Source organism: Haliotis asinina, chromosome 15, assembly GCF_037392515.1.
Source record: "Haliotis asinina isolate JCU_RB_2024 chromosome 15, JCU_Hal_asi_v2, whole genome shotgun sequence".
Classification (NCBI taxonomy): Eukaryota; Metazoa; Mollusca; class Gastropoda; order Lepetellida; family Haliotidae; genus Haliotis; species Haliotis asinina.
The window spans coordinates 40,484,690-40,508,630 of NC_090294.1; the positions used below are offsets into that span (position 1 = coordinate 40,484,690).

A 23,941-nucleotide genomic window follows, 5' to 3' on the forward strand; every position below is an offset into this window, starting at 1 on the left:
CGTCATTTTGAATGCAGGGGTCTCACTATAGAACCGATTAATTTACGGGCGTTTGATCGATGGAATAAGGTAATTCCTGTCCGGCGAGGACAACGTTTCATGACTCCCAAACCCCGTATACCAGGTCAGCAACTCTCTTAGTTGTGTTTATTCGGCAAAAATGAACGTTCTAAGTCTACATAACGTTTAGACTGGTGACAATATCTAATCCTAGGAGTGTTGTTGAACAGTGTTCTTCATCAGCATTTCCAGTTATTTTACTCAAATAGATCAACTAGTTCAAAAGCAGCAGGTCCTTAAAGCATACTTGGACTTTTTGACCAGCCTTCGTAAAACGGCATTCAAAACAAGTAGGTGAGTATCGATCTGTGCTAATGGAATACAATGGCACGTCTCAATCAACTCAGCGAGTCTGTCCACCCGATCCCGTTAGTAGCTTCTTAAGATAACCATGAGTTAATGAAGATCAATTTTCTTCAACCAACTAATGAAACGACGGACTCGTTCTGGCGAATGAAAACCTAGCGCTTCCTTTGACCAGATCGTAGTTTGTCGTACAGACCCTGAAGCAAATATATCCAAGGAAGCCCACGCAAGTCTAGAAAATGTGGATTTCCTTAACTTCAAAAAAATGTAGAAAGTCTCAGGTCTGCGGCTCCATCGGCACTGCATTATATTGTGTGTTTTCACTATTTTTTAAAATATGTAAAATATGTTCAAACCAGGGACCCGACCCACAAACCGTTCGTAACACTTTGTCCTTCGTAAGCTTATGATAAAGTACAGAGTTACGACAGCGTTACGAACGGTTGTTGGATCAGGATCCCAAAGACATACGAACGAGACCCTAGACCCGGAAATGAACGGGCCCTTTTCATCCCGACAAGCTGGTTCAGCGTAATCTAAGCATGTTTTCTACAGCGACCATAACATGTTCATGATTTACTAACGCTGAATCCCTTCGTGAAACGGCTGTATGATTTATGCTGGACGTATCTGACCGACACTTCCCTGTATCCACAGCTGAGATGTTGATGCCGGAAGTATATTACAATAACGTGACTATAAACTATACTTAGACTATAAACTATACTTAGACTATAAACTATACGTAGCGGGGCTGGAACTAGTGTGACACGAGATGGTATGTACCACCGAGAGGGTTTTATGGCACAATCATATACGTGCTGTGTCCGAGGAGCCCCAAGGATTGCTAGTTAGCGCTTGGGAGGGCATCCCGCGTGCCATCTAAAGCATAATTTTATTGCCACGGTGGGTTCGGAGGTGCAATGTCGGTTATAAGAGTGTCATGTTAAGTTTTTATTACCAAGAAGGCATGTGCTATGCCTGATGGTAGAACAACCGGCAGTGGCGGGCACCTTGAATACTTGTGCATCCCGTTGTCATAGCGACCGATTAGAGTCATCCATTGTTGGAATGAACCTTGAAACCAATGGCTACTTACGTTGTAGCAAGTATGAATTAATTATTGAATTATCTTAAAAAGTTAATCCCAGTTGTTAATCTCCATTCCGTTGTTCAGTAACTGTTAGGAACAGCGGGGTAGTCGGGTGGTAGTCTGGTGGTTGACGCGTTTACCCGTCACGCCGAAGGCCCTGGTTCGAGTCTCCACATGGGTACAATGTGTGAAGTTTATTTCTGGTGTCCCCCGGCATGATATTGCAGGACGGCGAACTATAGCTTCTCGGGTATTGCCATTACTATTGTTGTTTATATACTCATGGAAACAAGTAAGGGAACACGTGAATAGACAAGTGTTCCTTTATAAATTTCCCAAGCTTTACTCATAATGCAATATAGGAACACTTGTACTCTCTCTTTACATTCCAAACGTATATATGATCTAATCAGTGTAAATACAAACCTAACCCATGAAGATCCGGGTTAAATCGATTATTTACAGACCATCGCCATATAGCTGGCTAGCTGAGTGCGGCGTAAAACTAAAGTCACCCATTCAGTCTTTCACTTCCTGTTACCTAGTTCCTCACTTGTTTCAGTGTTGTGTCAGAAACACCTGGCGGAGAGGGGCCATGGGTTCTTTCCGGTGCCTGGCACATGCAACATGTTCGTCCTGTGTTCTTACTCCCAGAATCAGACACAGTTCTGTCCCAGTGCCACCTTCTGGAGCAACGACATCAACAGCTGTCAACAAGTGGACCTCGTCTCCTGTCCCTACGGTGAGTACATCTTTAACTCACGACTGATGTTCCCGACGATCCCCACTCCACGTCGATCATACTTGTTACCTCCCTAATACTTCGTTATAACGCCGGTGAAATCCTCTTACCCCCTCCCCCCCCCCCCCCCCCCCCCCCCGCCTCTGTTGCCCTGATGGCTTGTCGACATTGTCCCGATATCACCTGATGACGTCGTTTCGCCCATATTCAGTCAAGCAGCGTTCGTTCGAGAACGCGACTATAAGTAATTCTATGCCCCAATTTCCTGACGGCGCAAAACAGAAACACGAAGTGGAAATACGACATCCCAAAATTTGAATTCGTCAATTTGTCCAGTTTCTGTAATACAAACTTGGGCCTGGACACGGCCTAAATAGCATCCTAATATGGCTCGTATGCTTCCTTGCATGCGAAGGTCCGGTTTAAAATTGGTCTGCAGTAGCACATGCTTGTCGTAAGAGGCAACGGTCTCGCTGATTTCGCTGACATGACATCGTATCAGAATTGCGTAGACTGATGCTCATGCTGTTGCTCACTGGATTGACTAGTCCAGATTCGATTATTTAGACATACCGCTGGAATATTGATGAGTAAACAAGAAAACATCTAACCAATGTCTCCCTGATATATCCCCAGCGATACTAGACCCCAATATCACCCCGATATCGCCCCAATATTATTCTGATATCACCATATTGTCCCCTACGATACAACACCCCGATGTCATCTGACATAATTCCAATAATCCATCTGATATCACCATCTAGATAATGAGTCAGGACCTAGATTAACCATTAACCTAAGACTATCTTAGCGCTAAGAGAGCTCCGAAAATCTCGGCACAGAGCAATAAATATTGTACGAAGATGTCCACTGCGGTGTTCATTCTTCTGGATTTTCTCTGTATGTATATTTACACTGGTGTTGTAGATCCATGCCGCAATCGTCCCAACGGCTACCAGTACCCGGATGTAGACTCCTGTCACAACTACTACGTCTGCGGCAATGGGAGATCTCATCACGCGAGATGTCAGCCGGGCGAGAGGTTTGATGCTTCTTCCTCCTTGTGCGTGCGCAGCAGGTCGTGTTTCCGGCGGCAGCAGTGTAAGAAACGATAACCTATACTTGTAGGTACCGTTTACGAATTACCCGTGAAGATACGGGTTAGAATTGATCTTCAGCAACTAATGCTTGTCGTAAGAGGCGACTAAAGGGATCGAGTGGTCAGGTTCATCATATCACAGCTGCGTAGAACGATGTTTATGATGTTGATCACTGTATTTCTTAGTCCTGTATAGTCTTAGTCTTAGTCTATTATTTACGGAATACCGCTACATAGCTGCAATACTGCTTAGTGCGGCGTAAAACTAAACTCACGCACTCACCGTTTATGAATGAACGTCATAAGATGCTGTATGAAGCTACGGAAGCCTATTAGGGTCACGCTTCGCTATTATTCGGGATCTTGTATCTTGAAAATTGTGGCCCTAATAGGCTTACGTACTATCGGTCTATACGAGGATGCATACACTTGGCACATCGGTGTTCTGATTCATTTACCTCAATGAACCGAAATCATTACACTATCGTATCCCAAATGTGTGCCTCGAAGCTCATGCAGTCGATCACTGGATTGTCTGGTCTAGGACTCAAATATTTACCAACGGTCGCCATATAGCTGGAACAGTGTTGAGTGTCAAACAATTACATTTGGTGTACTTTCAGTTTCGTTACAATAACTTGAACTGCGTTCGTATCTCAGAAGTTATATCACCTTTACGTTCTCAATGTCGGGACAGATGAATGGATTTCAGATTGCAACACTATGATGCCCTCGCATGATCCCCACAAGTTCTACTCGGGGGGTCAGCTGGGCTGGACACTGATGTCCTGTCCAGTAGGCCTTGTTTACAACACCGCCATGTGCCAGTGCACGTACACGACTTCACGAACAACAAATAGACCTTCTCCTCGTGAGTACACAGAGTTCAAGTAAACCATCTCTTCTTGAGTACGTAAGTAGATCGGGATCGTGGAGTATCCTAGTGGTTAAAGCGTTCGCTTGGCACGTTGAAGACCAGGGTTCGATTCCTCACATGGGTACAATGTGTGAAGCTCATTTCCGGTGGTCCCCGGCGTTAGACTGCTGAGATATTGTTAAAAGCGTCGTAGAACCAAACTCACTCTCTTAAGTACATCGTCTCTCCTTCAGGATACAGTGGTAGACCCACTGTAGTAGACCCTCTGTATGTCAGTACACATACACACACAGATGATATTTTTGAAAAATCAAGCCGAGTTTGTCTTCCTGAAGATAAACAATTTTAAACCAACCAGCTTCTCTCCACGTGAGTATATTCACTCAATTCAGGAATATTCTGTCTTCTTGAGTACACAGAACATTTAAGTAGATCGTCTGTTCTTGAATACAAAGGGGCCAACAAGACCCTCTCGAGACCAGTGCACATATATTTCTACCCGTGGAAATCGGGTTAAAATTGGTCTTCAGGAGAACTTCATTTTCTTAAGAGGCGACTGACAGCATCTGATGTTCAGTCTCACTGATTTACTAGACACAAGTTATCGTACCCTAGTTTCGATGCTCATAATATTGACCACTGGATTATCTGGGTCCAGACTCCACTACTATCTGGTCCAGATTATTTTGTGAGTGAGTGTATTCGTTGGACACCAGGCCACACCTCCACGACCTCAGACCTTTGACCGCAACAGGCGTGGTATTTTTTCATCAATACCATTTCCAGATTTATTGCTTTCTAAAGAAATGATATGTATTTACATGTATATAGAAACACCTTTCCTTCATACCAAACCATTCTAAAAACAGACGTCAGCAAAACATAATTTGTTTAAATAACCTTAACAAGTGACAGCTATTTTCGTTTCGAACTCTTCCCCAGAATGCGTAAATGACTTCTACTTCCCCTATGATGGTAGCATGATGGAGTCCAGGGGTCGAATCCACCAGGCCAAGCTGGGGTCTGTCGGGGTCACGGATCAGAAGGCAGTATTCCACGGAGCAGGAAGTTTGGAAATACCCTTTCTCGTAAACAGCGACTTCCGGCCTCAGTTTGCTCTCTCCTTCAAATTTCGAGTTACCTCCCATGAGTCAAGGCGAGGAAACGATATGGCGCTCGTTGGGAACGGGTGCAACGGAACGAAAGGGACACTGCGCATGTTTATCAGGAGACGAATCGTCACATTGGAGGTCACGGTTAGTGGCAGCGACCACTCGTTCGTGAGGAGCATCCATGATGTTGTAAGTAATGAGTGAGTGGGTGAGTATTAGTTTTACTTCGCTTTTAGCAATATTCCAGCAATATCACGACGGGGGACACTAGAAATGGGCTTCATGCATTGTACCTATGTGGGGAATCGAACCCGTGTCTTCGGCGTGCCGAGCAAACGCTCTATTTATGATAGAATGGATTGGTGTTCTTAACTTTCCCAGCGTAGACACTGGACAAAAAGCCAGGAAAGGGAGGTAAATATCCTTAAAAAGTGACAGCCATGCGTAAATGCATCCCGAGTACCAGTGGGTGAGTGAATGAATGTAGTTTTATGCCGCATTCAGCAATATTCAAGCTATGTGGCGGCGGTCTGTAAATAATCGAGTCTGGGCCACACAATCCAGTGATCAACAACATGAGCATCGATCTGCGCAATTGGGAACCGATGACATGCGTCAACCAAGTCAGCCAGTCTGACCACCCGATCCCGTTAGTCGCCTCTTACGACAGGCATAGTCGCCTTTTATGGCAAGCATGGATTGCTGAAGGCCTACCCTACCCCGGATGTTCACGGGCCGGGTACCAGTGGAGATTTATCGGGACGTATACTAGTACCCTTGAGAAAATTGAGGATGGCATCTAATGCTGCGGGGTCTATATTGACAGTGTTTCATTGCAGAACGTGACGTCAGAAACACCTGTGCAGCTGATGAGGAACAACACTATCATACGATTCAAGGTTGGCAACAAGGAAGCGAAGCCTGTATACACAAGTGAGTAGGTTTTTGTAAGCGAGCGAGTTCTATTTGGGAACGAAGAACGATAAAGTGTTGTTTTACGCCGCTTTTCGCAATTTCCCAGATATGCCACGGCGGGGGAGATCAAAATTGGGCTTCGCTGATTGTACCTGCGTGGGACATCTGATCCACGCCTTCGGCGTGATGAACATCAACTAGGCTACCCAACCGTAATATCAATCTTCATGTCACCGTTCCCAAACCTTTTTAAAGTTTAGAGTGAATCTTGAAGCTTGGGGATATTGGCGTCACGATTCTGTAATCAAAGCCAGATCGTTATTTGCGGTACAATCCATTTATGGCTGACCATGACGCTGGGTGAGACGTTGGATCCCGTCAGGCCAATGGTGATCCATCTAGGTACAGGTCCAATTGTGCTTTAGGAAAGGCGTTGACTAATTTGGACCCATTCTGATCCAAGCTCCTTCAAATATCGAGTATTATGTATGTATCGTTGGGATGATGCAATGTCGTGTCTGTTATTTTCAGATTTGCATATAAAGCCCATCACGTGTGCCCTGGCGATAGGCATGGGGAACGGTCTGGAAAACTTCATCGGGGAGTTTGATGATGTGAGTATGTCATGATGGTATCCAACATGGTGGTTTGTATAAGTATTAGGGTAAAAAAGTGTATTATTTGCCTCGCGCGGCAATACTACAGCTGATTCCAACGATTTGCACCATGAACATCGATCGGTCTTTAGATGTTGTACACCCAGCAACATTACAGCAATGTTACATCGGACTCTTCGCAATCAAGGATGAAAATGATGAAATTATTACGGGTTTGTGTTAATTATAATGATTTTTAGAATTAAATACACGCTGGGGGCAATGGCTGCTTGGTTTTCCAATTCATGTAAGAGTAACGTCCCTTTACCGCCATTACGTGCTGTTCAAGGTTCAATTGACCCGTGAAGGTCCCGGGGTAGAATAGGCCTTCAGCAACCCATGCTTGCCATAAAAGGCGACTCAGCTTGTCGTAAGAGGCGACTAACGGGATCGGGTGGTCAGACTCGCTGACTTGGTTGACACATGTCATCGGTTCCCAATTGCGCAGATCGATGCTCATGTTGTTGATCACTGGATTGTGTGGTCCAGACTCGATTATTTACAGACCGCCGCCATATAGCTGTAGTAGTGCTGAGTGCGGCGTAAAACTAAACTCACTCACTCACTCAAGTTTCAATTCCAAGAATCCATGCAGTAGAACACGGACACGCAATTCAGTATACTAACTTAGAGTAAAACCGTTTAAACCAGACCTCGGTGTACCTTACTTACAAGCATTAGGCAGAATAACAACAGTCACCATATTTTAACTTCTTTTAGTGAGACCCGTGAAGGTCCCGGGGTAGAATAGGCCTTCAGCAACCCATGCTTGCCATAAAAGGCGACTATGCTTGTCGTAAGAGGCGACTAACGGGATCGGGTGGTCAGGCTCGCTGACTTGGTTGACACATGTCATCGGTTCCCAATTGCGCAGATCGATGCTCATGTTGTCGATCACTGGATTGTGTGGTCTAGATTCGATTATTTACAGACCGCCACCACATAGCTTGAATATTGCTGAATGCGGCGTAAAACTAAACTCACTCACTCTGTTAGTGAAATGGTCAGGGCCTCTTACTACCAACATTCGTCTCTATGCCACCGTGCTACTGTTTATAAATAGTGATGTAGATAAATTCAGGTCTGTTTGTACTTACCTGATTTTTTTTTGCCCCTCCAGTTGCTGTTTTACCGTTGTGTACCTGAGGGGTTCATGGCAGGATGACGTCCTGGGGACTGTCTCAAACATCATGAACGGATTATTTATGATCATTGCATCATCTGTACATATACTCACAATAAATCACTTGTTTATTTATGACTTTGTTTTAAATGTATTATCATAAAAGTACAAACACTCGGTAGACACAAGGGCAATTACTGGTGAACTGACACCTGTGACTGACTAACCGAGTTTAGCTTGACGCCGCACTCAACAATATTCCAGCAATATGGCGGTACCATCTGCACATGTGACGTGAAACCCAGTTTATCCGCACCCTTTTCATTTTTTGTTTGTACTGTTGAAGATCAGGTGGAACTGAAAAAACAGCACTAATGTAAGGAAACCAAATTATATAATTTCTTTATTTTAGTTGCATTTATGCATAGTTGCTCGTGTATATAATTGTATCGGATGATTGGCTATTCCGGAAATTCTTGCATTGCGGTTTTCGAATAATCGAAGCTTCGCTATTTTTTTATGCCTGTCCTGAAAGAAAATGTTAAAATTAACACTCAGACTCAAATCTGCTCCGATATTTCTCTCAAATACAATTGTCTTCCACTTTTCTGAGAGACCCGCGAAGACCTGGCTAGCTATTCTCGAAATGTTCGTAGCCCTACGAAGTTCTTAAGCCCATACTTAACACTTTGGCTACGACCAATGTCAAGAATTCTTAGGGCTACGAACGTTTCGAGAATAAGGGCCCTGCATTAGAATTGGTCTTCAGCCATCTGCAAGTGTCATCCTAACTTCTCACCATTCCCCTTATAGTGTCTGTCTGACTGGTCGCCCTACTCCACACATAGTTAAACAGCGAGAAAGAAAACACCCATTCATTGCCTGTCACTGTATCTCTGGATTTTTTATAGAGTGCTTGTCGTGTTAGTAGCAACAAGACCAATCAATTTTTGTATAACAAGACCTTCCACTCTCGTAAAACAAAAGAGTTCCATTAAATTATGTACATGTTGTTAGGGCAAGTTAAACCATTCCTCGCAATGTAATTATTACAGGTTCAGCTGGAATGCTTCAACGCCCCCTGAACGTCTTCAATCCAACTCTGAATGCGGGAATATAGTTCCTCCTGATCAAGTGGAGAGGTCACAAGACTGATGACGTCATCTTCTCCCTCTCCCTGCTCTCTGCGCATCTGTTCGCGCAGTTCCTCCTCCTGAAATCTAAGGTCACGATTCCGAAGATTGGCCGAAGCTGTCCTGAAATATTTCTCTCTCTGCTGTTCACAGAATGCTTCGGCTTTTATATTGGCCATCTCGTAGTCGAGTCTCGCCCGTCCTCTGATCTTCTCCCTGACCGAAGGGTTTCTGGGTAATACCCTCGCATGAACACCTGGTGGTAATGTTCTGGTGTTTTCTTGAACGTGGGGTAACGTCATATTAACAGGTGCCCCACAGTCCCGTGACCTGAGATGTTCAACGAGCCACATAGGCCCCACTCTGTCATTGTTCTCCCGTGGAGATAGCCCATCTGACGTCCCCGTAGTGTCGCTAACCACGTCAATGACGTTAGATCTGTGCAGCGTGGTATTAGTCCTCTCTGTTCCAACCCTCCCTCCTTTGAAAGTAACGCTCCCTCTTCGTGAGTGTAGGCTTTGAAATTTGCTATTCATACTCTCGACTCTCGTACTAACCCAATCTCCTCTGGTATTACCGTTTCCAACTATTTTGGAGGAAGTGTTCTCTCTGGGACTTACACCATCCTCTCTGATGTTCACCAGAACCATGCCAGAATTAACCCCCTCCCTGCTGACATCAACGCTGTCTCCTCTAGACGTAACGCTGTCCGCTCTGGAAGGTTCCACGTAACGTCGACACAACGGTGGGGCTGACCTTGCCCCCGACGGCTTAAGGTCAACATATTGAAGGTAACGATCACGCGACCGGGAGCAGGGGACAGATGAACATGGGAAGGTTCGCTGGGGGTGGTCTGTGATTAGCTTAGAGTAAAGTTCTGCACATCTATGGATCTGAAAGTAGAAAACACAATGGTTGATCATAGGACATAGTATTGTGAAACAATGAGCTACGATGTCGTCTCCCTGTCATTAATAAAGGTTTCGCTGACGTCCGTATTCTGAAAATAGGATCAATGGGGTAACTTATATAAAGCGTTCGCTCGTCACAAAATGTCCAAGTTTGCCCAGGTAGAACCGGCATATTAGTAAAAGCAGTAGAGGACACACCTGGCTCATTTTAAACAGAATCTATGATCACGACAAACAATGCCACGTTCTATTGAAAAACATTTACAATTCATTTAATGTGAATATTCGTAAGTAACGGTGTACATTAGAGTCATGTTTCTTTGATGGATGTGTAACCAACTAAACAATTTATATAACAAAATGGGAATTCATGGGAACAAAATAGTAATTGGTCTTATTCAAATACTGAAAAAACAAGGGAACGAGGACAACATCCTTGTCTCACACACAATTCGGGGTATGCACATGGTTCGTCTGAAAATAACTGAAAATGGTGAAAGATCTCGCACAATATTTTCAGATATACCAAAAACAAAAGCTATGATGTCTCCCAAGAGATAGACGTATTGAACGATTTGAGAAAAACCTTCTTTTTCCTTTTATCACAATGCAATGCAATGGAATGCATGAGGTTCTTTAGTGGTAGGTATCACAATGTATTGTATAATTTCAATGTCCATAAACAAAACTGATGTCCATATATAGAACAAAACTAGATGCTGGGGACAACAGAAAACCTTCGTCATAATGAGACCCGGATAATGTTGACAAAACAATGTAGGAATACACATGCACATAAGGGAGGTAACTCAGAACTGACCTTTAATCTAACGAATTTGCATTTTGGAATTGCACCAGAAATTGGCTTCATGCATTGTACCCCTGTGGAGAATCGAACCCGGTCTTTGTAGTGACGAGCGAACACGTTTACCACTAGGCTACCCCACCGCCCTCATAAACCGTAGTCCTGATTGGAAAACAGCACAATAGTGTCACTTAATTGCGGGTTGAAACTGACATCACAACACGCCGCTGTGAATAATTTAAATTTTGATTATGTCCATAAAGAAAAAAAAGCCAAAGGACCTCTCCCGACAAGTATGGATTGCTGATGATAAATTCTAACCGGATCTTTGCATAAAAACAGTGTCTTGTAAATTATCTTAGAAATATTCTCCAAGAAAATTTAATTGTTTAAAAAGTACAATAAGTGTCGCACATAAATAGACGTGTTGGGATATGAGTTCTCATATCTCGACATGAGTAAAGAATATAATGACATTTTATCGTAGCTGAATGACATACTATCTAACGTTGGGGCACGTAGGAGGGTTGACGTTTTCGACAGGATTGCCACATGTAAGTAGCAAGTATTGATTCTGAAGTTACCCGTAACATGATGTCGGGTACATGTTAGACAGTGTGAAGATTTAACGTACAGACACCCGCATATAACTTTGTTTATCTCGGGTCAGGTTCAGAACGGGACAAGGGTCCTGGCACGATAGGAATGTTCGAACTTGTCTCGAGCTGCTGAAACATGCTGCCACCACTGTCACATGCTCACATTTAATATTGGTACATGTCCTAATTTTCACGGGGAGAGTTAAAAACTCTCTTGACGTTCATGTTGCGTGACATTTGCATTTTATACGGCCATCCATATGTACTTCGAGCGGTGGAGTAGCCACGAGTGTGGACCAGACACTCCAGTGATCAACGGCATGAGCATTGAGCCTTCACCTCTTACCAACGTTGTCTTCTTACGTACATTGATATTACGGCGGAGTAGCCTTGTGGGTAAAGCGTTCACTTGTCTCGCTGAAGACCTGGGTTCGATTCCCCACATGGGTACAATGTGTGAGGCCCACACGGACCAACAACCGATCCCCGTACTCTCACCTACACAGACAACCACCCAGCCATCCGATACACACAGACCACCAAACGATCCTCGTACTCTCCCCAACACATGGACAACCACCCAGACACCCGATATACACAGACCACCAAACGATCCCCTTAGTCTCATCTATACGCGGACAACCACCCAGCCACCCGATACACATCGACCACAAACCGATCCCCGTACTTTCACCTGCACATGGACAACCACCCAGCCACCCGATACACACAGATCACCAAACAATCCCCGTTGTATCACTTACACAATAATCTAGCCTGGACCAAACAATCCAGTGGTCAACAGCATGAGCACCAACCTGCGCAATTGATGAGATGTGCACTATCGTATGGAAGTTATCTATCTAACTCAAATGCTAATAACTGCTCCGAAACAATTCCTCTTGATTCCTGCATACTGTCTATTTTAAATTTTGATATTCAGATCTACGAGTTTGGTTTTACGTCGCTTTTAGAAATATTACAGCAATATCACGGAGGGGGTCATCAGAAATAGGCTTGACAAATTATACCCATGTGAGGAATCAAACCCAGCTGTTCGGCAAACGCTTTTACAGGCTATCCTACCGCCCCAGATTACGAGATATTTCAATCACATTAAACAGACGACCAAACTTTAAACATTCGCAATCTTGTTTGAACAAAAACTTGGTATAAAAAATGCAAAATTCGAAACACGCATATTAATATAAAACGAAATAGGCACGTATTTTAACAAGAAAAAAATATGTTTATCAAGTCGCTATCGGCTAGTGCTATCAGAGCTCATATCGTATTTCACGACAGATAATATCCTCAGATAATACAGCCTGTTTGCTGTGATAGCTAGGGGTCACTGTGGGCACTATCTCTGCTATCATATAATTTAAGTGGCTACATCCGGGTATCTCAAGCCGCGAAGACACCCGGTGAGCTGCAACTAGTAAATCCGCTTGTCCACTAAGTAAGTGAGAGCATTCTGACTGCTCAAATTTACAATTTGAAACGTACGTAGATTTGCTTCATACAATCTGAAGAATGAACATTATTTTTTCAAATTTATGTTGACATAATCTTTCATAGGTGGGTCCATTGAACCCACCAACCGTTTCTACAAAATCTTTATCCACCCCTGTGAATACTTATTGCTTTTGCGTGGCATAAATCTGTAGAGTGAGTGAATTTAATTTTGCACCGCTTTAAGCAATATTCCAGCATTGCAGGGGACACCAGAGATAAGCTGCAAACATAAAACACGTGGGGAATCGAACCCGGGTTTTGGACATGACTAACAAACGCTTGAACCACAAGTCTTCTCTGTCGAACCTGCAGCTTGTAGAAGTGTAGTAACGCATTGTAGTCAAATTACGTATGTCTGTATTGCCTTGCTACCTTGTCACAGGAATCTCTCTGAATTGGAAAGGCACGTGTCCCTTCCCCGACTGTGTACGGACAATTCCCCATCAAGAAAATTCCCACTTCCCCACACCTGTTTCGTAGCCAGTTTCACACTTCCCACGCCCATCACAAATGATGAACAAACACAAGATGAGATAGTGTACAATTTGTATTAGTAAGTATAGCTAATTATATAAAATCATATAATGAGTTCATTTTTCATCAGTTCATGGAGAAAGTTAATCTTGGAGAAGTTCTACGTGGCCCCTGCTAGATGGGCTGTTTGGACACAGGAAATCATTAATTGGTTCACCTCGAGTCCCATCTTGAAAACCACAGGAAATCATTTAAAAAAACGTTATAATGCCCTTACTGACCAACATACCCTTAATGCACAGATTGGTTTATCCCATCATGCCTGTTGTATACTCATGCCAATAAAGGTTGCCACCCAGTCCTATTAATAAAATTGAAGGGGGTGACAAGCATTATTTGCATGAGAAAATTACAAATTTGTGATGGGTGTCGGGAATTACCCTACTGGTTGAAAAACAGGTGTGGGGAAATGTCCAGATGTGGAAATGTCCTATGGGGAATTGTCCTAGTCTGGAATTGTCCTATGGGGAATTGTCCTAATGGGGGCATGTCCTAGTGGGGAATTGTCCTGATGGGGAAATGTTCTACACACTTCGAAGCTATTCAACTCTGCGTGTTTAACTCGCTGCGCCTTCACGTCCATCACCAACCCTTAAAAAGCTCAATTCAGGGACAGATACAGCTATTTGAGTAAAAGAGGGGTGGGTGGATAATTCATTTTCACCCGTTTTCACGAGAGTTTCAATAAACAAACCTTCCTCCGTGCACACCCCACTTCCCCTTAATCCTCCTATGCAATTCACCCCCTTTGAAGAGTACTCTCGTTCCTCTCAAATTCACCTCCCCTACAACACACCTGCTCATCACAGCTGAGCCCTCGAGCACCCAACCCTCAACTCCCTTTAAAACCGTGGTAAAGAGTGTGTTTTGTCAGTTGTTTACAGCAATGATATAGAAATGTGGTATAACCAGTGTGTGTTTTGTTTAACAGCTGTTGTAGAAAGGTAAACTTAATTCTGATTTAGACTCTTAATTGACATGATTCTATCAGAGTAGGGACTTAGCACGTGCGATTGTCAGACTGTCTTATTTATAGTGCAGACCCCTACGTCGTTTCATGTATTAAACATTTAACAGTAACACGACAGGTTGTGGCCAGTTTGTGAACAGTTTGTTAAACATCTTTTCTCCACTTCATGACAATGACAGGAATTATTAGTTTGCATGGACACACAAATACCGTTTAATGTTCAATAAATGTCACAGTCCCTGAAGCACATTATTTTACCTAATGCCAAGCCTTCTCTGCAGTGCTAAAGCCTTAATTGAAGCAAGTCTAGATTTCCTCAGCTTATGAATCTCTGGGCTTCCTGGGCCTCCTTTCAATTTGATTGTTGCTGTCACAATTATATATATTCAGAGACTTAGCTATATACTAGCTATATACCAGTAATAGCACAACACTCGACACCGGAAATACGTTTCTTACAATATACCCATGTGGGGAACGAACCCGGGTCTTCGGTGTGACGAGCAAACGCTTTAACCATATGGCTACCTTACCGCTCCACTAAGGACCTGTAGGTATGAAGGGCGTCCCAACAATGACCCTGAAACCTGCCTCTGTACAGCGTCAGCTTGCTATGCATGTCACGTAGAACCCCCTTAAAATATTCACGCAGGGGGTACACATCTGTGAAACGTTAAACAATACGTTGTAATCAGCTATATTCATTACTTCTCTCCCGATGATTTGAACACTGAACAGATAATGTTGCTGCATAATCTGTTTAGATGTAGAACGAGTGGTTCAGTCCTCTATGGCGTTGAAAATTCCATCACAGTTGTGTCCCTTTACAGTACCGGGATCTTGTAAGGCTCGAAATGTGTTTCTATATACGGTCTATTTAGCGGTACACGGAGTATACCAATCGCCTACGGAGTTGATGGCTGGTTGATTTTACAGTTTTAGGGCGACTTGGGCAAGTAAAAAGCCTATTTACGCCCATCTGTGGAGTTAAAATGCACTGTATGGTTGTGTCCCTTTGTAGCGCAGGGATCATATGACCTCTATATTCGAAAAATGTTGTTTTAAGTACTGGAACGATCGGGCAGGCCTCTTTAGACGCTTCTTTTCGTCACACAGAGTTGCGTTTCTTACATATGCTAGGATCACATGAGTGTGGTTTGTATCACACTGATAGTGAGTATTGGTTTGCAAGCAGCTGTCTGCCCCTTTGGGTTATATTTTTCAAACAGGTACACGGCCAAAGCCTGCATCACTTCAGATTTTCCTTCTAAGTTAATCTGAAGCTTTGTGATACTACTGCATTGCAGTAAGAAGTGGTGTCAGCTGAAGGTGAGTGAGCTGTGTTTTACGCCGCGTTAACAACATTCTAACAATATCATGGCTGGACACACCAGAAATAGGCTTCACATAGTGTACCCATGTGGGAAATTGAACCCGGGCCTTTGTCGTGACGAGTCAACACTTTAACCACTAGGCTAGCGAAACCGTCCCTGATCAGAAAGACTTACCTGTGCTGAGTAGGTATTAATGACGGGTGTGTTGATCTTTATCCGACGACGTGGTCGCACATCCTTGACGTTCACCACCCACGACTGCTGAGACGTCGTCATGACTACTTGGGAGAGCAGAATCAGGAACCACGTCAGATCAATATGACGTCAGTCAGATTATGTCCTGTTTTAGTGACGTTACACGTCTTCCCACAAACACTGGGCATCATGGACTTCATCCTCAAAACGTCCTCAAAACAACGTTAACGTTAACATCAGACACGTCCGACGTAAATCTCCCGTATATTCACATGCGCCTGGTTATAAACACTCTCGTATAAAGTATGACAGACAACATATATATATACATATAACTTGTATATGCCTTCAAGTTAGTCAACAATCATTGAAACGAGGACCAATTCCTGTCCAGCTGAAATATTGGTTTCCCGTGCTTCAAGTAGCAGATTACCTCACACTGTCGCGATCAACCTGTCAGTCCATTATATAACATGCTCCTTGACTCGAACACTTCCACTTGAAGCATTCACACCTGTAATCAACAACCCAGGTGAGTGTAGACGGCGTAATAACACAGCCACTCGACACCCAACGCGGTAATGTACTCTCGTCGGATCCCTGTAACACCTCCGTCAACATACCATGGTTGATGAGATATTCAGGACTAGCTACCGGTAATGCTACGCCTCAGTCAGCTGAGTACACCTGTCCTGAAAAGTTTAATCATATTTGTACAAAGAACCGAATATCTGTTCCTCACCCCACCCTCTACCAAAACCCCTACCCACCCAGAAAAATTCACCCAGTGACATTCCGCGTTCCCCATTTCCCGCTACCAAATTCACTGATACCCTGTCCGCTCTTATCTTTCCCCACCCTTCTGTCCTCGATCTCGCCCTCACACACTTCCACACGTACACCCTGAATATCGTTACGTTAATATTGTACATATTTACACTGGGTGTTTCTACACCAACACAATGAATCTTTGTACAGTTACATCATTTTGGAATGCGTCCATAGCAACAGTAAATATTTCCCCTGTCAGCTATAGAAGTGTGAAATAGAGTTAAATGTCGTCTTAGGGATAACTGGGTTTTTTCCATAGCGTCCAGGCACATGTATTGGCATGAGTTCCACCCGTAACCCCGGTTGAAATGGAATCTATTTATTATGATTATTTTCTAGGGGCTAGGGATTAGGTTTAGGGTTTAAATTTAACATTATGTTAGGTTTAGGGTTAAGATTAGGGTTAGGTCTGGGGTAAGCTTTCTATAAAATCATCTATTACTGGACATAGAATAATTTCTTTTAAAAAAAAATAACAACAACAACAACAACAACCCCAAAAAACCTGGAGTTACGGGTGGACATCTTTCCACTGCTGTGAGTGAGTGAATTGAGTTTTTTCACCGCACTCAGCAATATTCCAGCTATATGGCTGCGGTCTGTACATAATCGAATCTGGACCAGACAATTCAGTGATCAACAGCATGGACATCGATCTGCGCAAGTGGGAACCAGTGTCAACCAAATCAGCGAGCCTGACCACCCGATCCTGTTAGTCGCCTCTTACGACAAGCATAGTCGCCTTTTATGGCAAGCATGGTTGCTGAAGGCCTATTCTACCCCGGGTAGACCTTCAAGGGTTTGTATTGCTGTGGTCTTTTAATAATTTAGTCTGAACCAGATAATAAGCAAATATTAGTAGCTTCCTGGGTTTGTTTGTTTGTTTTTTAATACGATGAACTTGATTATTAAGATCATCCCGCTGTGTTCTGTGATCAGTCTATTGTGTTACAATCTACGCCAGTGTCTTGTTGGTTGTATGTACAACTGGGTACAGACTGTGACATGCCAGACTCAGTATAGTTCAATTACTAAGATAAAGATACAGATAGCGTTATAATAGATCGTCGACAAATTAAACCCCTAAGATGGAGACATACTTTTTATTATTTCACAAGTAAAGACACATATGAGATGCTTTTATTTCGGTAATGACAAGGCCATTTTCCCATTTTCAACACAGGCGAGGCTGTCGAAAATCTTGCGTATTTTTGCAGTTACACAGTTTTGTCCTAGTCGTATTCAATCCAGTGAAGGTGTGCTGTCATGGTGTCGGCACAGATATTATACTGACATACACAATTAAAGTTTCAGAACAGCCAAGCTGCAGGTGTTAAGAAAGACGTGCTACACATTGATCACAGCTGACTTTCCTTTTGGGAACGATGTCCTTGTTCAAGGGTTGATGACTCTTCGTGTTTCGTGACGTTTTAATTGTGTCACATTCCGAGTTTTGTATTGCCCGCAGCCGTGAATTCTTTATACCAAACGTCAGCACAAAATTCTTAGAGAAAATCAGGTCACGTGGAAGGTACAGGTTTGATTGTTTGTTCGACCCAGTCCCAGCATACAACAAAATCTGTTTGATTGTTTGCTTCAAGGTCACATGCAACCAAAAAATCAAATATAATTAAAACACAGCTATCACTTGTTCATGATATATAAAATTCATTGGTATTTGTGAAAAAACAAATAAGCAAAATTATAAGCTTATAATCGCAAATCAAAAGTGCAATATCTTGTACTTGGGTTTACCTCCCTCGAAACGAAGCCGAACTGAACCCAGTCAGGGAGAGTTTATGTGCACTCATGTGAAACGACGCCTTGTCATTGGCCACTGCTTCATTTGCCGATACGCTTAGTCGGCTCTTTGTTTATGGCTTATACGCCCGATATGTATTGATATCAAACTGCAAATGGTCAGTAATTTAAGTTGTGCATTGCATATTGTCATTAGTAGATAGGTGAAACGTTTGAACTTCGATTTCGCGGGCTTTTTCCATTGAGTTTTTTTTCATAACTTTATAACTTGAATTGGCATTTTTGTTCATTTGTTTCGGTAAGTGCATACCGAAAGGTATCAGAATCTGCAAAGTTGTGTATTACGTTGCATGTGACCTTTAACGTCGCCTCTCTGTGACGTGAAAATACATATTCGAAAGGTTTTTTTTAACGTCTTTCCCGTTGCACATAAATACATACTGGAGCGTGTCTTTAACGTCATTACCTTAACAAGAAAATGCACATGGACTGTTTCTTAACGGCTCTCCCATAACACATAACTACATACTGGGGGTGTTTCTTAAGAAGGGCGGTGGGGTAGCCTAGTGGCTAAAGCGTTCGCTCGTCACGCCGAAGACTCGGGTTCGATTCCCCACATGGGCACAATGTGTGAGGCCCATTTTCTGGTGTCCCCCCGCCGTGATATCGCTGGAATATTGCTAAAAGCGGCGTAAAACTAAACTCACTCACTCTTAAGCATCCTTCCCATAACACGAAAGGACGTATTGGACGGTTTCTTTAACGTCCTTCCTATAACACGAAAATACATACTGGGCTGTATCTTTAACGTCATTCCCAAACCAGAAAGTACATGCTTTGTTGTTTGTTAAACTTTCCTTTCCCATAATCTGGAAACGTATATTTCGTTCTTTCTTACAAAATCGGTGCGAAGCTAGGGATAACTTAAAGATACAAGCATTAACTCCTTGCACTGAAAACCCGGTTTCGATTTCCCGCATGGGTGAAGCCCATTTCTGGTGTCTCCCGCTGTGATATTGCTGGAATACTGTTAAAAGCGGCGTGAAACCACACTCACCCACTCACTCAAAAACAGTATCTTCACCTCAATATACTGAACTGTGGTTAATCTCCTCTAGAATCTATACCGCTGTCATAGACTGTGATCGAAGACACTGACTACAGTTCAACTCACATAGATGTAGACAGAAACACTACGTGTGTCATAACAGATTGTCTACAGTGTTGTACTAATAGTGCGGCCCCGAACTGAAGGCTGAGGTTGAGATCAGGCTAGGTCGAGTCAGGTCTAATTTTTTTTCAAAATTTGTCCCCGATTTCCTCCTCGACGTTTGCTCCCAGCCTGGTTCCCTGGGTCTGATGCGCCTGCGCTAACGCTCCGACACTGAGGCGGAGCGTTAGCGCAGGCGCATCAGACCCAGGGAACCAGGCTGCGTTTGCTCCAAGATGGGGTCGAGGTCAGTTCGACAATAGGTCGAAAAAACGTCGAGTTTATGTAGGAATTAGGTCGATTTACAGGTCTAGCTGGTCTAGCATAGGTCTGGTCAATATGGCCGACCTGAATAAAGATAGGTCGATACAGGTTATCACGAGATCGTTATGTGGTCGTGATGGGGATGGAAACAGGTCGACAGAGACCCTCCAGGTGGAGACTGTTCGAGATCGCCTCTACGACAGCACCTAAAGATACTTGTATAGGTCATGGGCCTCAGGATACTTGTCGCATGCAGTGGGATATACTAAGGTATTTGTCTCATTGTAACACAACCTGTACAAGAGACTGGCTACAGGCTAGCACCGCGTGCTCATTAGTTCCGGGTGTACTGGATCTCGATAGGCATTAAAACAACGAGACGAACGTTACAGACGCTATTTCCTTGAACGAGATTACCTTCATACCTATCAACCGCGTTACCTGTGTCTGAAAACAATACTTTACTGGCCATTACAATTTAGCACAGGGGCCACGCCTGTTGTTTGAAGGATAAAGAGAGAGTTGTCACATAGAATCTGGAAAATGTAGAATAATTTGAGTTGAGGTGTATGCATTCCGGTATGTTGAAATGGACTTTATTGTCGCACTCATAAACACTCGTATGTAAGTGAGTCAGTCAGTGAGCTTAGAATTACGCCGCACTCAGCAATATTCCAGCTATATCGGCTGTCTGTAAACAATCGAGTCTGGACCAGTCCAGTGATCAACAGCATAAGCATCAATTTTCGGAAATGGGAACCGATAACAAGTGTCAACCAAGTCAGCGAGCCTGACCACCCGATCCCGTTATAGCCGCCTCTTACGACGGGCATCTATAGTCGTCGTTCACTCTTACATGAAGTCTAATATGTTGATGTGTGCGCGTACGCTTGAACGTGTGTGTGCGCGCGAACAAATCCTTCACTACAACCGAAATGTCACAAGCAAACATCGACTTTGCCCTTCCCGGCACCCAGTGTAAAGCTTTGCTAAATTACGTTGGGAGTCTTGTGTCGAGCTGAAGGGCACGATGACACATACTGAGTGGAGGGAGACGGAAGCACGCGTGGGGTTCGCGTGGACATCAATTTTCCAATCTCCGGGCAAATTCCCTATCCACTGGTCCACGGGCATGGTTGTGTGGAATGTGGATTAACAGGATTTATTACTGATCAGGTCCGCATATAGATGTGCTATTCATGTCTGAATGTTCCCTGATGAATAGTTTTTCGTTCTCTTTGCGCATTTTGAAACCCTACATAATACATTATCCGTAGCAGTGAGAGTAGCATTTGACAAGTGCAGATTAATCAGAGAAAACGATGGAATTGGTTGTCTGTTTTTCGGGGTTTTTTTGTTTTTTATTTTTATTTTTAGTTGTTTGAGTGTGTGTGTGTGTTTGTGTGTGTGTGTGTGTGTGAGAGAGAGAGAGAGTGAGTGAGTGTTTTTGTTGGGTCAGTCCACGATTAAGAAAAAGTCAACTCACAGATCTAAAAACAAACGTACAAGATTCAAACGCAATGCATGTAATGTGATCCTTAAACATATAAATTTGATAATCATCATCATACTAAATATAAAAGCACGATCGATGTTTTCCGAATGAAATACGTCTAATGGGGGATAACTCTAAAGCATAAATGCCTATATGTTCAGGTTTCCGTTTCGGATCGGAAACTCTGCATGAGACACTCTGTTTGATATCGTTGTCCACGTTGCGGCTGTATAATGCACAAACTTGCATGCATGCTACAATCGATTATATATGGTCTCTGCTGTAATTTGGCTGTCGACCTGGGCGCATTTGCACAGCGGTCTTAGCGTTGTAAAGATTGTAACTCCCATTCTCTAACATTACAGGCTTAAGATAGACGTAGCGATAACATCGTCTTATGCTAGTGGGTCTTCATGACATACTGGACAAAAATAGTTAGGAATATATGTGAATTTTGAAATTATAAATAATTATCTATTTATTCATTGACACGCAGATCAATCATAAAGATACTAACATCACTAACTTAATTAGTCTGGTATATAAAACAAAGTTCGGTTTATTTCCGCCAACTCGAACCACAGGCGGATCCAAAGTTAATCACAAGAGTGACAAGACCCGTGAAAACTAGTGAAAATGAAGCGTGCACTATATGACATTTAAAATCAAAAGCACCTTGTCACTAAACGCTTCCTTTAATTTTGTACATGTGATTAAATTTCAAACTCTTTTACGCTTGTTTTTGTTTATTTAAAACCGAACCATCAGGCCCCATTATACATCGTGGTGATTATTCGTGAAACACATGAAAACGTGCAGCCTTTATTCAAATGTATAGATAAAGGGAAGTAACTCGGTTTGTTCAGTGAGAAGAAACGTGTTTCTGATTTTGCCCTCACAACAATATAAAACTTAATGCGTCATCTTTTACAGATGTGTTCCCTCATCTAGGTTTTGCGATACGTTAGTCATTAGAGCAGCTAATGCTACTGTAGAGTCTGTAATAAATGTAATCCATTCTGAATGCTCTAAATCAAAGGATTCGTTTTGAATTGATAGACTTACTCAGCAGTCTGACATATACGTTGCTGGTCAGTTGCTGACTGCCTCATTAAACAACATTAACTCATTCATAATTTATTCCGTTGAAATGCATGTTTGAAATATGTTGTAAGATCGTTTGGAATACAATTAAAACAATATGAAAAAAACCCCCGATGTTACCACTACAATGAACAATATTGGGGCGGGAAGGGGTTCGATTCTGCACAAAACAATATGGGGAGGCCCATTTCTGGTGTTCCTCTGAAATTCCTGGAATATTGTCATTACCGGCGTAAAACTAAACTCACTCACTGAACAAAATCGTGTTTTTTTCAAGAACGATACGCAATCAGGATGATTTTTCAGATTAGATGTCGGCTTTTGAGCTTTCCATGTTCCAAACCAGACCAAAAGAGCTGAAAACGAATGTGAGGTAGAACTTTTTCTATGTTGGTTATTTTAACAGTGGATGGACGATTTGTTAAAAATTCATTCATTCATTGCAGCATTACTAGCAAAATAAGAGTGGGAAGTCATACAATCTTGCCATTTCATCAGTCATTTAAAATACATCTTGGGTTATGTTTCCACATTTCACCAATATTGTTTTGCATTGATTTGTCTTAAAAAATGAGGTAAATAGTAAAATACGGTGCAGTTGTTGTTATTACTTAAAAAAGATATATTGCAACACATTGAAAGGGGTATACAGCACAGACACAAGAAAATAATCACCCGATCCGGTTATATAGTCGCTTTAGGGCCAGCACACTGAGTTAAAGTCAGCGTGGACGTTTCGGGATCCTTTGGTTAGATCAGGGATAATCTACGTCTCCTTAGAAGCTCAGATATTCTGGAAACACAAAAAGCGCTCTACTTGACGATCTTACAACGGAATTTCGGATCATTTCCTTAGAATTACTCGTTTCAAGGTGCCATGCTTGTGGTATTTCTACCCAAAAAGTATCATTGAAAGTTTTGACAATAACTTAATGATATATTTATGAATCAATCACTAATGAGGAAGCTGCATTTTCGGCTGTTCAGAGTTGTATCCCTTACATGTGTGAGGATCCTGAGTGTGGATTTCAGTCGATCCATACCAGTCTGAACCTTGATGAGTTTTTATCAATGCCAACTTACACAATCTGTGTCACCTAAGACTTTTAAAAACTACTGACCAAAGAGCCTTAAATCCAACTGAAACATCAGAATTGCAACCGTAAGGTATTGTCCATTTCTGAAAAAAAAAGAATATTACGCCCCTTTTGGAATATTTGGACGTTATTTCAGGCACGCTCCGGCGCAGCAATGACTCGCCGCACGGACCTCTGGGTAGGAAAGTGGATCC

At 42.8% G+C, this 23,941-nt stretch overlaps 2 protein-coding genes across 3 annotated transcripts in view; one reads left to right on the forward strand and one right to left on the reverse strand.

Annotated features, from left to right (window-relative positions):
• Positions 1 to 8,121, forward strand: part of LOC137265628 (uncharacterized) — a 21,672-nt gene extending 13,551 nt beyond the window's left edge. The window contains exons 2-8 of one of the 2 annotated variants that reach the window (XM_067801061.1): positions 2,022 to 2,201; positions 3,132 to 3,305; positions 4,016 to 4,174; positions 5,123 to 5,481; positions 6,132 to 6,225; positions 6,739 to 6,821; positions 7,984 to 8,121. In XM_067801061.1, the coding sequence (XP_067657162.1) occupies positions 2,022 to 2,201; positions 3,132 to 3,305; positions 4,016 to 4,174; positions 5,123 to 5,481; positions 6,132 to 6,225; positions 6,739 to 6,821; positions 7,984 to 8,028 (1,094 nt within the window). In that variant the 3' untranslated portion in view covers positions 8,029 to 8,121. Of the gene's footprint in view, positions 1 to 2,021; positions 2,202 to 3,131; positions 3,306 to 4,015; positions 4,175 to 5,095; positions 5,482 to 6,131; positions 6,226 to 6,738; positions 6,822 to 7,983 lie in introns of both variants that reach the window. The other variant, XM_067801062.1, reaches the window with a different exon arrangement.
• LOC137265630 (uncharacterized) lies at positions 8,088 to 16,574 on the reverse strand. Its single transcript, XM_067801063.1, has 2 exons — positions 15,965 to 16,574; positions 8,088 to 10,012 (listed from the first exon to the last, which is right to left on the reverse strand). The coding sequence occupies exons 1-2, from the start codon at positions 16,064 to 16,066 to the stop codon at positions 9,044 to 9,046; spliced, it is 1,071 nt and encodes a 356-aa protein (XP_067657164.1). The 5' UTR covers positions 16,067 to 16,574; the 3' UTR covers positions 8,088 to 9,043.
• Between the last annotated feature and the right edge of the window lie 7,367 nt (positions 16,575 to 23,941).